Source organism: Panulirus ornatus, chromosome 3 (genome assembly GCF_036320965.1).
Source record: "Panulirus ornatus isolate Po-2019 chromosome 3, ASM3632096v1, whole genome shotgun sequence".
Lineage (NCBI taxonomy): Eukaryota > Metazoa > Arthropoda > Malacostraca > Decapoda > Palinuridae > Panulirus > Panulirus ornatus.
This window is the reverse complement of record NC_092226.1, coordinates 36,130,977-36,148,752: the sequence shown is the minus strand read 5'-3', so window position 1 is coordinate 36,148,752 and position 17,776 is coordinate 36,130,977. Positions and strand designations below refer to the sequence as shown.

Genomic DNA, 17,776 nt, shown 5'->3' with positions numbered 1-17,776 from the left:
CCTTTCTCAATATATGTCCCAAATGTTTATGTTGCACGTTAACGGCTGCCGCATTTACCTGGTTTTGTCAGGTACAAATCCATGTTGACCTCTCTCTGAAGTTACCTTTAATGTGAGGGAGACAAAAAGTAAACATGTGAACAGCAAAGTAAACAATAAAGGTAAGATGCGTTTGTGTGTGTGTGTGTGTGTGTGTGGGAGGGGGGTTGCTCCCCCGGGGATGGTTTGGTAGGGTGGCTGAGGCCTGCGAGGGAGGGTCGAAAGGTCGTATACATTACGCTCGTTAAGACCTATTTCCTGCGACACTCCCGCACGGTGAACACACAAGCTTGCTTTACCCAGGGATTCATATAGGGTCACGTGACTTTTCGATATTTTTCCTCTCTCTCTCTCTCTCTCTCTCTCTCTCTCTCTCTCTCTCTCTCTCTGCCCCCCCCCCCCAACTTTGAAAAAAATGTAGTTTGACAGTACTGTACACTTGGAGTTTTTTTTTTCCACTAATGATATTCTGCAGATCTCCCTAGAAGTGAATCGGAAGCATCTGGATAACCTTTGAAAAATTAGATATCAAAATTACTCGAATCCACGACGTTATTTTACCTTATTTTGTTAGTACAACTGACCCTCCTTTATTACGATCAATCTTTTTGGTTCTTTGTGCGTTATATAACTACGTTTGTGACAGCCTAAACCAGTATTGGATAGTACTGACAGGTGCCATATTGTTTGTCACACCATAGATAAACGTGAATGTATATGACATTAGGTTGGTGTCTGCATGAGGACTCAATAAGGCAGCTATTACCGTCTTGGAAATGTCATCATAAACTCCAAAGGACTACACTTGTTACCAGAAGTAGCACAGCCTTAAGTGGCAGGAACCTTTATAAGGTCCTGGGTAATACCAGAGCTCTAATAGAAATTAGTCCAGCAATGATTTTATATATATCATTTTATCATACTTGATTGCCATTTTCCATGTCAGCAAGATAGTGCCGGGAAACATATGAAGAACGACCCATTCACACACACACACACACACACACACACACATATATATATATATATATATATATATATATATATATATATATATATATATATATATATATATATATTCCTATGAGTCCATGGGGAAAAAGGAAACACGAAAAGTTCCCCTAAGTTCATTTTCACCGTGGACTCATAGGAATATCTTGATCACGCGCAAAATTGTGATCCTTTCCTATATATATATATATATATATATATTATACTTTGTCACTGTCTCCCGCATTAGCGAGGTAACGCAAGGAGACTGACGAAAGAATGGCCCAACCCGCCCACATACACATGTATATACATACTCGTCCACACACGCACATATACATTTCAACGTATACATATATACACATGTACATCATTCATACATGCTGCCTTTATTCAATACCTTCGCCACCTTGCCACACATGAAATGACAACCCCCTCCCCCCACATGCGGGCGAGGTAGCACTAGGAAAAGACAACAAAGGCTACATTCATTCACACTCAGTCTCTAGCTGTCATGTATAATGCACTGAAACCACAGCTCCCCTTACCACATCCAGGCCCCACAAAACTTTCTATGGTTTACCCCAGACACTTCACATGATCTGGTTCAATCCAGTGACAGCACGTCGACCCCGGTATACCACATCATTCCAATTCACTATATTCCTTGCACGCCTTTCACCTTCCTGCATGTTCAGGCCCCGATCACTCAAAATCTTTTTCACTCCATCTTTCCTCCTCCAATTTGGTCTCCCACTTCTTCTCGTTCCCTCCACCTCTGACACATATATCCTCTTTGTCAATCTTTCCTCACTCATTCTCCATGTGACCAAACCATTTTAAAACACCCTCTTCTGCTCTCTCAACCACACTCTTTTTATTACACACATCTCTCTTACCCTTTCATTACTTACTCGATCAAACCACCTCACACCACATATTGTTCTCAAGCATCTCATTTCCAACACATCCACCCTCCTCCGCACAACTCTATCTATAGCCCACGCCTCACAACCATATATCATTGTTGGAACCACTATTCCTTCAAACGTACCCATTTTTGCTTTCCGAGATAATGTTCTCGACTTCCACACATTCTTCAAGGCTCCCAGAATTTTCGCCCCCTCCCCCACCCTATGATCCACTTCCGCTTCCATGGTTCCATCCGCTGCCAGATCCACTCCCAGATATCTAAAACACTTCACTTCCTCCAGTTTTTCTCCATTCAAACTCACCTCCCAATTGACTTAACCCTCAACCCTACTGTACCTAATAACCTTGCTCTTATTCACATTTACTCTTAATTTTCTTCTTTCACACACTTTACCAAACTCAGTCACCAGCTTCTGCAGTTTCTCACATGAATCAGCCACCAGCGCTGTATCATCAGCGAACAACAACTGACTCACTTCCCAAGCTCTCTCATCCCCAACAGACTTCATACTTGCCCCTCTTTCCAAAACTCTTGCATTCACCTCCCTAACAACCCCATCCATAAACAAATTAAACAACCATGGAGACATCACACACCCCTGCCGCAAACCTACATTCACTGAGAACCAATCACTTTCCTCTCTTCCTACACGTACACATGCCTTACATCCTCGATAAAAACTTTTCACTGCTTCTAACAACTTTCCTCCCACACCATATATTCTTAATACCTTCCACAGAGCATCTCTATCAACTCTATCATATGCCTTCTCCAGATCCATAAATGCTACATACAAATCCATTTGCTTTTCTAAGTATTTCTCACATACATTCTTCAAAGCAAACACCTGATCCACACATCCTCTACCACTTCTGAAACCACACTGCTCTTCCCCAATCTGATGCTCTGTACATGCCTTCACCCTCTCAATCAATACCCTCCCATATAATTTACCAGGAATACTCAACAAACTTATACCTCTGTAATTTGAGCACTCACTCTTATCCCCTTTGCCTTTGTACAATGGCACTATGCACGCATTCCGCCAATCCTCAGGCACCTCACCATGAGTCACACATACATTAAATAACCTTACCAACCAGTCAACAATACAGTCACCCCCTTTTTTGATAAATTCCACTGCAATACCATCCAAACCTGCTGCCTTGCCGGCTTTCATCTTCCGCAAAGCTTTCACTACCTCTTCTCTGTTTACCAAATCATTTTCCCTAACCCTCTCACTTTGCACACCACCTCGACCAAAACACCCTATATCTGCCACTCTATCATCAAACACATTCAACAAACCTTCAAAATACTCACTCCATCTCCTTCTCACATCACCACTACTTATCACCTCCCCATTTGTGCCCTTCACTGAAGTTCCCATTTGCTCCCTTGTCTTACGCACTTTATTTACCTCCTTCCAGAACATCTTTTTATTCTCCCTAAAATTTACTGATACTCTCTCACCCCAACTCTCATTTGCCCTTTTTTTCACCTCTTGCACCTTTCTCTTGACCTCCTGTCTCTTTCTTTTATACGTCTCCCACTCAATTTCATTTTTTCCCTGCAAAAATCGTCCAAATGCCTCTCTCTTCTCTTTCACTAATACTCTTACTTCTTCATCCCACCACTCACTACCCTTTCTAATCAACCCACCTCCCACTCTTCTCATGCCACAAGCATCTTTTGCGCAATCCATCACTGATTCCCTAAAAACATCCCATTCCTCCCGCACTCCCCTTACTTCCATTGTTCTCACCTTTTTCCATTCTGTACTCAGTCTCTCCTGGTACTTCCTCACACAAGTCTCCTTCCCAAGCCCACTTACTCTCACCACCCTCTTCACCCCAACATTCACTCTTTTCTGAAAACCCATACAAATCTTCACCTTAGCCTCCACAAGATAATGATCAGACATCCCTCCAGTTGCACCTCTCAGCACATTAACATCCAAAAGTCTCTCTTTCGCACGCCTGTCAATTAACACGTAATCCAATAACGCTCTCTGGACATCTCTCCTAGTTACACTTGTATACTTATGTATATCTCGCTTTTTAAATCAGGTATTCCCAATCATCAGTCCTTTTTCAGCACATAAATCTACAAGCTCTTCACCATTTCCATTTACAACACTGAACACCCCATGTATACCAATTATTCCCTCAACTGCCACATTACTCACCTTTGCATTCAAATCACCCATCACTATAACCCGGTCTCGTGCATCAAAACCACTAACACACTCATTCAGCTGCTCCCAAAACACTTGCCTCTCATGATCTTTCTTCTCATGCCCAGGTGCATATGCACTAATAATCACCCATCTCTCTCCATCAACTTTCAGTTTTACCTATATTAATCGAGAATTAACTTTCTTACATTCTATCACATACACCCACAACTCCTGTTTCAGGAGTACTGCTACTCCTTCCCTTGCTCTTGTCCTCTCACTAACCCCTGACTTTACTCCCAAGACATTCCCAAACCACTCTTCCCCTTTACCCTTGAGCTTCGTTTCACTCAGAGCCCAAAACATCCAGGTTCCTTTCCTCAAACATACTACCTATCTCTCCTTATATATATATATATATATATATATATATATATATATATATATATATATATATATATATATATAATATCCCTGAGTTTGGTAAAGTGTGTGAAAGAAGAAAGCTGAGAGTAGATGTGAATAAGAGGAAGGTTATTAGGTACAGTAGGGTTGAGGGACAAGTCAGTTGGGAGGTAAGTTTGAATGGAGAAACACTGGAGGAATTGAAGCGTTTTAGATATCTGGGAGTGGATTTGGCAGCGGATGGAACCATGGAAGCAGAAGTGAATCATAGGGTGGGGGAGGGGGTGAAAGTTCTGGTAGCGTTGAAGAATGTGTGGAAGTCGAGAACATTATCTTGGAGAGCAAAAATGGGTATGTTTGAAGGAATAGTGGTTCCAAAAATGTTATATGGTTGCGAGGTGTGGGCTATGGATAGAGTTGTGCGAAGGAGGGTGGATGTGGTGGAAATGAGATGTTTGAGGACATTATGTGATGAGGTGGTTTGATCGAGTAAGTGATGATAGCGTAAGAGAGGTGCGTGGTAATAAAAAGAGTGTGGTTGAGAGAGCAGAAGAGGGTGTTTTGAAATGGTTTGGTCACATGGAGAGAATGAGTGAGGAAAGATTGACCAAGAGGATATATGTATCAGAAGTGGAGGGAACAAGGAGAAGTGGGAGACCATATTGGAGGTGGAAAGATTGAGTGAAAAAGGTTTTGAGTGATAAGGGCCTGAACATGCAGGAGGGTGAAAGGTGTGCAAGGTATTGAGTGAATTGGAACGATGTGGTATACCGGGGTCGACGTGCTGTCAATGGATTGAACCAGAGTGTGTGAAGCGTCTGGGGTAAACCATGGAAAGTTTTGTGGAGCCTGGATGTGGAAGGGGGAGCTGTGGTTTCAGTGCATTATACATGACAGCTAGAGACTGAGAGTGAACGAATGTGGCCTTTGTTGTCTTTTCCTAGCACTACCTCGCACACATGAGGGGGAGGTTGTTGTTATTTCATGTGTGGCAGGGTGGTGATGGGAATGAATAATGGCAGACAGTATGAATTATGTGCATGTGTATATATTTATATATCTGTGTGTGTGTATATATATATGTATACCTTGAGATTATAGGTATTTATATTTGCGTGTGTGGACATGTATGTTTATACATGTATATATGGGAGGGTTGGGCCATTCTTTCGTCTGTTTCCTTGCGCTACCTCTAGTGCGGGAGACAGTGACAAAGGCCAAAAAAAAAAAAATATATCCCTGGGGATAGGGGAGAAAGAATACTTCCCACGTATTCCCTGTGTGTCATAGAAGGCGACTAAAAGGGGAGGGAGCAGGTGGTTGGAAATCCTCCCCTCTCTTTTTTTTTTAATTTTCCAAAAGAAGGAACAGAGAAGAGGGCCAGGTGAGGATATTCCCTCAAAGGCCCAGTCCTTTGTTGCCCAGTCCTTTTGTTCTTAATGCTACCTCGCTGACTCGGGAAATGGTGAATAGTATGAAAGAAAGAAAGAAATATGTATATATATTTTCTTTCTTTTTTCTTTCAAACTATTCGCCATTTCCCGCTTTAGCGAGGTAGCGTTAAGAACAGAGGACTGGGCCTTGGAGGGAATATCCTCACCTGGCCCCCTTCTCTGTTCCTTGTTTTGGAAAATTAAAAAAAAAACGAGAGGGGAAGATTTCCAGCCCCCCGCTCCCTCCCCTTTTAGTCGCCTTCTACGACACGCAGGGAATACGTGGGAAGTATTCTTTCTCCCCTATCCCCAGGGATATATGTATATATATATATATATATATATATATATATATATATATATATATATATATATATATATTTTTTTTTTTTTTTTTTTTTTTTTTTTTTTTTCCCCTTACATATGAAATAGAATTTCGGAAAGAAAATACTTGGCCATCTTAGAATTATTGTGTAATTTTGTGGAAAACAGATTAGCACTAATTCATCATCACCAAATACAGAAACAGACGATAGAACTTCAACAGTAATATCTATATCTACTTATACTACATGAAACAGAAAGTGGGGGAGCCGGCTTGGCCTGGGGGAAATGGCTCGGCTTGGGGTTGAGGGTTTTGAGACACCGGTTTATGGGGTTTGCAGGAAACGGTTGACACATTGGCTTTTTAAGAAATGGTTTGGCTTTACTTATTCATTTTGTGTGTGTGTGTGTTTAGAGGCGGGGAGGTAATGGCTTTAAGGAGCATTTAAGGGAAAGTAACTTTAGGAAATATCTTTGGTAAGTGATCTAAGACAACCTGGCTTTGGGAGCAAGATCTAGGGAAAGAAAATAGCTTTCAGTAAGTGGCTTTGGGAGGGAGTTGTGGGGTAACGCTTTGGGAAAGCGGCACTTGGGGGGTTTAATGGCTCAGGAGACTAAATCTATGAGGAATGGCTTCAAGGGAGATGGCTCAGGGTGGTTGTTTCTGGCACGGGTGTTAAGTGGTGGCTTTCGTAGCTGATGGTTTCACAAAGACAGCTTGGGTGAACCCACGTCATGAAGTGCTTTTACTGAAAGGAACTTCAGGCCGGTTAGCCCGAAGGAAGTGCGGGTTTGAAACGTAAGTTTATGTTCGTGAGAGAGTGGCTTGAGAGCAGCTGGCGATTTTAGGGAGTGGTTTGGAGGGAGAGAACTTGCAGAGGGAGGTGGATTGGAGGGGAAATAGGTAGCTTGGAGGAGACACATTCCTTTGTACCTTCCTTCTCCAGATTGTCTGGCTGACTCTGTCACATTGAAATGGATTTTCCATTCGCACGTTCCTCTAAGGTTTCCGTGTCAGTAGACCTCTCTCTCTCTCTCTCTCTCTCTCTCTCTCTCTCTCTCTAAACCTCTACACTGCACGGCGTTCCTCCGTGTGTGTGTGTGTGTGCCGGCTGACGTGGCGGAGGGAATGGGTAGTGTGGGAAGGAGCCATCCGCTTTACTATCCCCATCTCGATCTGTGGTGGTGATGGTGGGTGGGGTAGAAACATCCACTCTCAACTATCCTCTCTCCTCATAACGATCATCATGTGACTAATATAGCAGTTTATTTTTGTTGATTTTTAGAATTTTGTTGATTCTTAGAATTTTGTTGATTTTAGAATCAAACTCGAAGACAACAGCTCCAGACGTTGAAGATAATCCTGGAAATAGAGACCAAGAAAAACAAAATGAGTTTTGAATCTAAAGTTCCCATGTGAAGACGATCGGTAAATCAAAACCATCAAAATCAATGACACAGACCTTGTTATTATTTAATGGGTTATTGAATGAATAGTATATATATATATATATATATATATATATATATATATATATATATATATATATATATTAAGAATCCACAGGGAAAATGAAGCACGATAAGTTCCCAAGTGCACTTTCGTGTAATAATCACATCATCAGGGGAGACATGTGAGAAATATAACTGTCAGTTGATGTACAATGAAGAGACATAGCTAGGACACCATTTGGTAAACGTGATTGTCCAAGACAGACAACAAGTGTATCATAAACTTATCATTTTACAAATTTTATCAACAATAAAGTTATCCAATTTATATAAACCATCACTAATATTATTATATTTTTTATTATACTTTGTCGCTGTCTCCCGCGTTTGCGAGGTAGCGCAAGGAAACAGACGAAAGAAATGGCCCAACCCCCCCATACACATGTATATACACACGTCCACACATGCAAATATACATACCTACACAGCTTTCCATGGTTTACCCCAGACGCTTCACATGCCTTGATTCAATCCACTGACAGCACGTCAACCCCGGTATACCACATCGCTCCAATTCACTCTATTCCTTGCCCTCCTTTCACCCTCCTGCATGTTCAGGCCCCGATCACACAAAATCTTTTTCACTCCATCTTTCCACCTCCAATTTGGTCTCCCTCTTCTCCTCGTTCCCTCCACCTCCGACACATATATCCTCTTGGTCAATCTTTCCTCACTCATTCTCTCCATGTGCCCAAACCACTTCAAAACACCCTCTTCTGCTCTCTCACCCACGCTCTTTTTATTTCCACACATCTCTCTTACCCTTACGTTGCTCACTCGATCAAACCACCTCACACCACACATTGTCCTCAAACATCTCATTTCCAGCACATCCATCCTCCTGCGCACAACTCTATCCATAGCCCATGCCTCGCAACCATACAACATTGTTGGAACCACTATTCCTTCAAACATACCCATTTTTGCTTTCCGAGATAATGTTCTCGACTTCCACACATTCTTCAAGGCCCCCAGAATTTTCGCCCCCTCCCCCACCCTATGATCCACTTCCGCTTCCATGGTTCCATCCGCTGCCAGATCCACTCCCAGATATCTAAAACACTTTACTTCCTCCAGTTTTTCTCCATTCAAACTCACCTCCCAATTGACTTGACCCTCAACCCTACTGTACCTAATAACCTTGCTCTTATTCACATTTACTCTTAACTTTCTTCTTCCACACACTTTACCAAACTCAGTCACCAGCTTCTGCAGTTTCTCACATGAATCAGCCACCAGCGCTGTATCATCAGCGAACAACAACTGACTCACTTCCCAAGCTCTCTCATCCCCAACAGACTTCATACTTGCCCCTCTTTCCAAAACTCTTGCATTTACCTCCCTAACAACCCCATCCATAAACAAATTAAACAACCATGGAGACATCACACACCCCTGCCGCAAACCTACATTCACTGAGAACCAATCACTTTCCTCTCTTCCTACACGTACACATGCCTTACATCCTCGATAAAAACTTTTCACTGCTTCTAACAACTTGCCTCCCACACCATATATTCTTAATACCTTCCACAGAGCATCTCTATCAACTCTATCATATGCCTTCTCCAGATCCATAAATGCTACATACAAATCCATTTGCTTTTCTAAGTATTTCTCACATACATTCTTCAAAGCAAACACCTGATCCACACATCCTCTACCACTTCTGAAACCACACTGCTCTTCCCCAATCTGATGCTCTGTACATGCCTTCACCCTCTCAATCAATACCCTCCCATATAATTTACCAGGAATACTCAACAAACTTATACCTCTGTAATTTGAGCACTCACTCTTATCCCCTTTGCCTTTGTACAATGGCACTATGCACGCATTCCGCCAATCCTCAGGCACCTCACCATGAGTCATACATACATTAAATAACCTTACCAACCAGTCAACAATACAGTCACCCCCTTTTTTAATAAATTCCACTGCAATACCATCCAAACCTGCTGCCTTGCCGGCTTTCATCTTCCGCAAAGCTTTTACTACCTCTTCTCTGTTTACCAAATCATTTTCCCTAACCCTCTCACTTTGCACACCACCTCGACCAAAACACCCTATATCTGCCACTCTATCATCAAACACATTCAACAAACCTTCAAAATACTCACTCCATCTCCTTCTCACATCACCACTACTTGTTATCACCTCCCCATTTAGCGCCCTTCACTGAAGTTCCCATTTGCTCCCTTGTCTTACGCACTTTATTTACCTCCTTCCAGAACATCTTTTTATTCTCCCTAAAATTTACTGATACTCTCTCACCCCAACTCTCATTTGCCCTTTTTTTCACCTCTTGCACCTTTCTCTTGACCTCCTGTCTCTTTCTTTTATACTTCTCCCACTCAATTGCATTTTTTCCCTGCAAAAATCGTCCAAATGCCTCTCTCTTCTCTTTCACTAATACTCTTACTTCTTCATCCCACCACTCACTACCCTTTCTAATCAACCCACCTCCCACTCTTCTCATGCCACAAGCATCTTTTGCGCAATCCATCACTGATTCCCTAAAAACATCCCATTCCTCCCCCACTCCCCTTACTTCCATTGTTCTCACCTTTTTCCATTCTGTACTCAGTCTCTCCTGGTACTTCCTCACACAGGTCTCCTTCCCAAGCTCACTTACTCTCACCACCTCTTCACCCCAACATTCACTCTCTTTTCTGAAAACCCATACAAATCTTCACCTTAGCCTCCACAAGATAATGATCAGACATCCCTCCAGTTGCACCTCTCAGCACATTAACATCCAAAAGTCTCTCTTTCGCACGCCTGTCAATTAACACGTAATCCAATAACGCTCTCTGGCCATCTCTCCTACTTACATATGTATACTTATGTATATCTCACTTTTTAAATCAGGTATTCCCAATCATCAGTCCTTTTTCAGCACATAAATCTACAAGCTCTTCACCATTTCCATTTACAACACTGAAACACCCCCTGTATACCAATTATTCCCTCAACTGCCACATTTCTCACCTTTGATCAAAAACACCATCAATATAACCGGTCTCGTGCATCAAAACCCCTAACACACTCATTCAGCTTCCAAAACACTTGCCTCTCTGATCTTTTTCTCATCCCAGGTGCTTATGCACTAATAATCACCCCTCTCTCTCCCTCAACTTTCAGTTTTACCCTAAAATCGAGAATTACTTTCTTTCATTCTTTCACTACACCCACAACTCCTGGTTCAGGAGTATGCACTCTTTCCCTTGCTCTTGTCCTCTCCTAACCCTGACTTTTTCTCCCAAGACATTCCAAACCACTTTCCCCTTTACCCTTGAGCCCTTCGTTTTCATCAGAGCCCAAAACATCCAGGTTCCTTTCCTCAAACATACTACCTATCTCTCCTTATATATATATATATATATAATATATTTTTATAAAATATTAAAATATATATTATATATAAAATTTTATATAATATCCCTGAGTTTGGTAAAGTGTGTGAAAGAAGAAAGCTGAGAGTAGATGTGAATAAGAGGAAGGTTATTAGGTACGTAGGGGTTGAGGGACAAGTCAGTTGGGAGGTAAGTTTGAATGGAGAAACACTGGAGGAATTGAAGCGTTTTAGATATCTGGGAGTGGATTTGGCAGCGGATGGAACCATGGAAGCAGAAGTGAATCATAGGGTGGGGGAGGGGGGGAAAGTTCTGGTAGCGTTGAAGAATGTGTGGAAGTCGAGAACATTATCTTGGAGAGCAAAAATGGGTATGTTTGAAGGAATAGTGGTTCCAAAAAAAGTTATATGGTTTTCGAGGTGTGGGCTATGGATAGAGTTGTGCGAAGGAGGGTGGATGTGGTGGAAATGAGATGTTTGAGGACATTATGTGATGAGGTGGTTTGATCGAGTAAGTGATGATAGCGTAAGAGAGGTGCGTGGTAATAAAAAGAGTGTGGTTGAGAGAGCAGAAGAGGGTGTTTTGAAATGGTTTGGTCACATGGAGAGAATGAGTGAGGAAAGATTGACCAAGAGGATATATGTATCAGAAGTGGAGGGAACAAGAAGTGGGAGACCATATTGGAGGTGGAAAGATTGAGTGAAAAAGGTTTTGAGTGATAAGGGCCTGAACATGCAGGAGGGTGAAAGGTGTGCAAGGTATTGAGTGAATTGGAACGATGTGGTATACCGGGGTCGACGTGCTGTCAATGGATTGAACCAGAGTGTGTGAAGCGTCTGGGGTAAACCATGGAAAGTTTTGTGGAGCCTGGATGTGGAAGGGGGAGCTGTGGTTTCAGTGCATTATACATGACAGCTAGAGACTGAGAGTGAACGAATGTGGCCTTTGTTGTCTTTTCCTAGCACTACCTCGCACACATGAGGGGGAGGTTGTTGTTATTTCATGTGTGGCAGGGTGGTGATGGGAATGAATAATGGCAGACAGTATGAATTATGTGCATGTGTATATATTTATATATCTCTGTGTGTGTATATATATGTATACCTTGAGATTATAGGTATTTATATTTGCGTGTGTGGACATGTATGTTTATACATGTATATATGGGAGGGTTGGGCCATTCTTTCGTCTGTTTCCTTGCGCTACCTCTAGTGCGGGAGACAGTGACAAAGCCAAAAAAAAAAAATATATCCCTGGGGATAGGGGAGAAAGAATACTTCCCACGTATTCCCTGTGTGTCATAGAAGGCGACTAAAAGGGGAGGGAGCAGGTGGTTGGAAATCCTCCCCTCTCTTTTTTTTTTAATTTTCCAAAAGAAGGAACAGAGAAGAGGGCCAGGTGAGGATATTCCCTCAAAGGCCCAGTCCTTTGTTGCCCAGTCCTTTTGTTCTTAATGCTACCTCGCTGACTCGGGAAATGGTGAATAGTATGAAAGAAAGAAAGAAATATGTATATATATTTTCTTTCTTTTTTCTTTCAAACTATTCGCCATTTCCCGCTTTAGCGAGGTAGCGTTTAAGAACAGAGGACTGGGCCTTGGAGGGAATATCCTCACCTGGCCCCCTTCTCTGTTCCTTGTTTTGGAAAATTAAAAAAAAAAACGAGAGGGGAAGATTTCCAGCCCCCCGCTCCCTCCCCTTTTAGTCGCCTTCTACGACACGCAGGGAATACGTGGGAAGTATTCTTTCTCCCCTATCCCCAGGGATATATGTATATATATATATATATATATATATATATATATATATATATATATATATATATATATATTTTTTTTTTTTTTTTTTTTTTTTTTTTTTTTTTCCCCTTACATATGAAATAGAATTTCGGAAAGAAAATACTTGGCCATCTTAGAATTATTGTGTAATTTTGTGGAAAACAGATTAGCACTAATTCATCATCACCAAATACAGAAACAGACGATAGAACTTCAACAGTAATATCTATATCTACTTATACTACATGAAACAGAAAGTGGGGGAGCCGGCTTGGCCTGGGGGAAATGGCTCGGCTTGGGGTTGAGGGTTTTGAGACACCGGTTTATGGGGTTTGCAGGAAACGGTTGACACATTGGCTTTTTAAGAAATGGTTTGGCTTTACTTATTCATTTTGTGTGTGTGTGTGTTTAGAGGCGGGGAGGTAATGGCTTTAAGGAGCATTTAAGGGAAAGTAACTTTAGGAAATATCTTTGGTAAGTGATCTAAGACAACCTGGCTTTGGGAGCAAGATCTAGGGAAAGAAAATAGCTTTCAGTAAGTGGCTTTGGGAGGGAGTTGTGGGGTAACGCTTTGGGAAAGCGGCACTTGGGGGGTTTAATGGCTCAGGAGACTAAATCTATGAGGAATGGCTTCAAGGGAGATGGCTCAGGGTGGTTGTTTCTGGCACGGGTGTTAAGTGGTGGCTTTCGTAGCTGATGGTTTCACAAAGACAGCTTGGGTGAACCCACGTCATGAAGTGCTTTTACTGAAAGGAACTTCAGGCCGGTTAGCCCGAAGGAAGTGCGGGTTTGAAACGTAAGTTTATGTTCGTGAGAGAGTGGCTTGAGAGCAGCTGGCGATTTTAGGGAGTGGTTTGGAGGGAGAGAACTTGCAGAGGGAGGTGGATTGGAGGGGAAATAGGTAGCTTGGAGGAGACACATTCCTTTGTACCTTCCTTCTCCAGATTGTCTGGCTGACTCTGTCACATTGAAATGGATTTTCCATTCGCACGTTCCTCTAAGGTTTCCGTGTCAGTAGACCTCTCTCTCTCTCTCTCTCTCTCTCTCTCTCTCTCTCTCTAAACCTCTACACTGCACGGCGTTCCTCCGTGTGTGTGTGTGTGTGCCGGCTGACGTGGCGGAGGGAATGGGTAGTGTGGGAAGGAGCCATCCGCTTTACTATCCCCATCTCGATCTGTGGTGGTGATGGTGGGTGGGGTAGAAACATCCACTCTCAACTATCCTCTCTCCTCATAACGATCATCATGTGACTAATATAGCAGTTTATTTTTGTTGATTTTTAGAATTTTGTTGATTCTTAGAATTTTGTTGATTTTAGAATCAAACTCGAAGACAACAGCTCCAGACGTTGAAGATAATCCTGGAAATAGAGACCAAGAAAAACAAAATGAGTTTTGAATCTAAAGTTCCCATGTGAAGACGATCGGTAAATCAAAACCATCAAAATCAATGACACAGACCTTGTTATTATTTAATGGGTTATTGAATGAATAGTATATATATATATATATATATATATATATATATATATATATATATATATATATATTAAGAATCCACAGGGAAAATGAAGCACGATAAGTTCCCAAGTGCACTTTCGTGTAATAATCACATCATCAGGGGAGACATGTGAGAAATATAACTGTCAGTTGATGTACAATGAAGAGACATAGCTAGGACACCATTTGGTAAACGTGATTGTCCAAGACAGACAACAAGTGTATCATAAACTTATCATTTTACAAATTTTATCAACAATAAAGTTATCCAATTTATATAAACCATCACTAATATTATTATATTTTTTATTATACTTTGTCGCTGTCTCCCGCGTTTGCGAGGTAGCGCAAGGAAACAGACGAAAGAAATGGCCCAACCCCCCCCCCATACACATGTATATACACACGTCCACACACGCAAATATACATACCTACACAGCTTTCCATGGTTTACCCCAGACGCTTCACATGCCTTGATTCAATCCACTGACAGCACGTCAACCCCGGTATACCACATCGCTCCAATTCACTCTATTCCTTGCCCTCCTTTCACCCTCCTGCATGTTCAGGTCCCGATCACACAAAATCTTTTTCACTCCATCTTTCCACCTCCAATTTGGTCTCCCTCTTCTCCTCGTTCCCTCCACCTCCGACACATATATCCTCTTGGTCAATCTTTCCTCACTCATTCTCTCCATGTGCCCAAACCACTTCAAAACACCCTCTTCTGCTCTCTCAACCACGCTCTTTTTATTTCCACACATCTCTCTTACCCTTACGTTACTCACTCGATCAAACCATCTCACACCACACATTGTCCTCAAACATCTCATTTCCAGCACATCCATCCTCCTGCGCACAACTCTATCCATAGCCCATGCCTCGCAACCATACAACATTGTTGGAACCACTATTCCTTCAAACATACCCATTTTTGCTTTCCGAGATAATGTTCTCGACTTCCACACATTCTTCAAGGCCCCCAGAATTTTCGCCCCCTCCCCCACCCTATGATCCACTTCCGCTTCCATGGTTCCATCCGCTGTCAGATCCACTCCAAGATATCTAAAACACTTTACTTCCTCCAGTTTTTCTCCATTCAAACTCACCTCCCAATTGACTTGACCCTCAACCCTACTGTACCTAATAACCTTGCAAATATTAACATTATAATATTTGTGTTTTTAATAGTAGAAGAGTCAGTGATATTTCTTTTGGTAATAAAGTTAGAGTTGATAACTGAGATAGCATTACTCCAGTCAGTACAATGATCATAGTTTTTAACGTGATTAAACAAGGCATTTGATTCTTGTCCCGTTCTTATACTATATTTATGTTGCTTAAGTCTAACAGAAAGATCCTTACCAGTCTGCCCAACATAAAACTTATCAATTTCTTTATGGCACTTTATAGATGCAATCAGGAGAATTTTCTGGTGAATTCCTGATTAAGATTTTCTTTATATTATTTCATCCTCGTACTTTTAGTGTCCTGCATTTTTTAAATTGCAGATATCGGTAGGTTTATCATTTCCATCATGAATTTTTTTCATTGAGGTGGGAGGTGGAGTTGTTTGCTCTCAACCACCTCTTTGCAAATTCTTTTGATATAAGGTTGGTATTGCTTAGTAATCATCCTTTCTTAGTCTTACCCCATCTTTCTGATTCTTTGAAGATGGCTGTATTAGTCTTTCAGGTATACTTGATGGTATCTACCACCAGCATTATTCTGTTTTACCTATGTAGATGGATTGTACAAGAGAATTTTTTTTAATCTCTTTGCTTTGTTTTATTACCTGCTTCCATAAACAGTGGGAATATACTGTCATGTAGTTTATCTTGCCATTTTTTCTCAATTAGCATTGAAGAGCTGGGTTGAATCTCAGGGTGCGTAATCTTCTTCCTCTCTCTCTCTTTTTAGCAGCACTCCCAAACACTGTCCAACAAACTCTTCCCAAATACTTAAACTCACAAAAACCCATCTCACTCAGCAGTAATAAGATGCTAATACCTTTATGTCCAGCCACCTGGACCATCTCAAAGCTCAGAATCACACAAAACATTTTCTTTCCTCAGGTGTGGCATCAGAGATTCATATCACATCATTGGAGGTGCCCAAGCATGCAGCCTTCAACAGTAATCAGACCCTCGCCTGCCACTATGATGTAGGCAGCCACGTTCTCTATTCTCTTTTGTGGTTTCACAATGACCAGGAGTTCTACAGGTATTAATGATGTTTCTCTTTTGATTTTTCTGTATGGATATGGACTAAGAAAATTTTGAAATATATCTGATGTACATTATAAGTTACTGAATAAGAAAAATCATGACCACCATGTGCTGTTGAACCCTTGTCCCACTGTCCTTGCGTTTATATGTTGATTTTTCTTGTTTATGTCAAAGATAAAGCTTAGTTGATATCTCGCTTTATTATCAAGATTAAAGACAACTGCCACAGGATTGGTTTTCATTGAAAACTCCATACTAGCTGTCAGAATTTACTAGCTGTCAGAATTGTAGTTCTTGCATTCAGACCTGAGTATCGTTTTGCGTACTCATAACTCAGTTGCTCATGCATATTGAAGAACCAATTATTTACTTGTACTCATGAGTTAGATGCTTGATATAATCTGTTACTGATTTAACAAAAAGCTGATATTTGTGTGGATGCATTTTCTTTCTTCCTCACCCACACGTGGAATACTGGCATTGTCCACAAACTGGCAACCTCCCCTTGTCACACACAACACTTGACTCACACAGCTCATTCTTCATAACTAGATTTTCCTGTAATGAGTGCTATGTCTTAGCCCTGCCTTTTGGCAAAAGGTAGAGGCATTAGATAGAAATGGTAGGTTGAACCATTTAGGTAGGACTTCTATCTAATGCTTTTGCCTAATGTTCCTACCTAATACTTCCACTTAATGTTTGTCTAATGCTCTTGCATAAATGGTCTTACCTATTACTATCTATTGCTCCTACCATTTTGCCAGAAGGCAGGACTAATGCATAGTTGTCACCACTGGAATATCTAGAGTTAAGAAGAATGAGCTGTGGGATTTTAGTATTGTCAAGGGGAGATTGTTTGTTTGTATAGAATGCCATGTGGCTGAGGTAGAAAGAAAAGACAACTACCTGGGTCAGTGTAGTGCACCTTAACAATCACTGAAGTGCTGGCTCACTGTGCAGCTGTAACTACCCTCCCAATATTGAGGCAGGTATTACTGGTAATGTACCTCCCTGGTAGGCTCTGACTGTTAATAGATTATAAAGCTGATCTTTAGACAAGTATATCCCCTTAAGTTTTAGATACATCACTACAGCATGATTGA

General features: G+C 41.4%; 1 protein-coding gene across 2 annotated transcripts in view; it reads left to right on the top strand.

The window, feature by feature from the left end:
- Nucleotides 1-17,776, top strand: part of LOC139762188 (cell adhesion molecule 1-like) — a 440,794-nt gene that overhangs the window by 253,542 nt on the left and 169,476 nt on the right. For both annotated transcript variants that reach the window (XM_071686834.1, XM_071686835.1), the window contains exon 3: nt 16,521-16,668. In XM_071686834.1, coding sequence (XP_071542935.1) covers nt 16,521-16,668 — 148 coding nt within the window. The remainder of the gene's footprint in view (nt 1-16,520; nt 16,669-17,776) is intronic.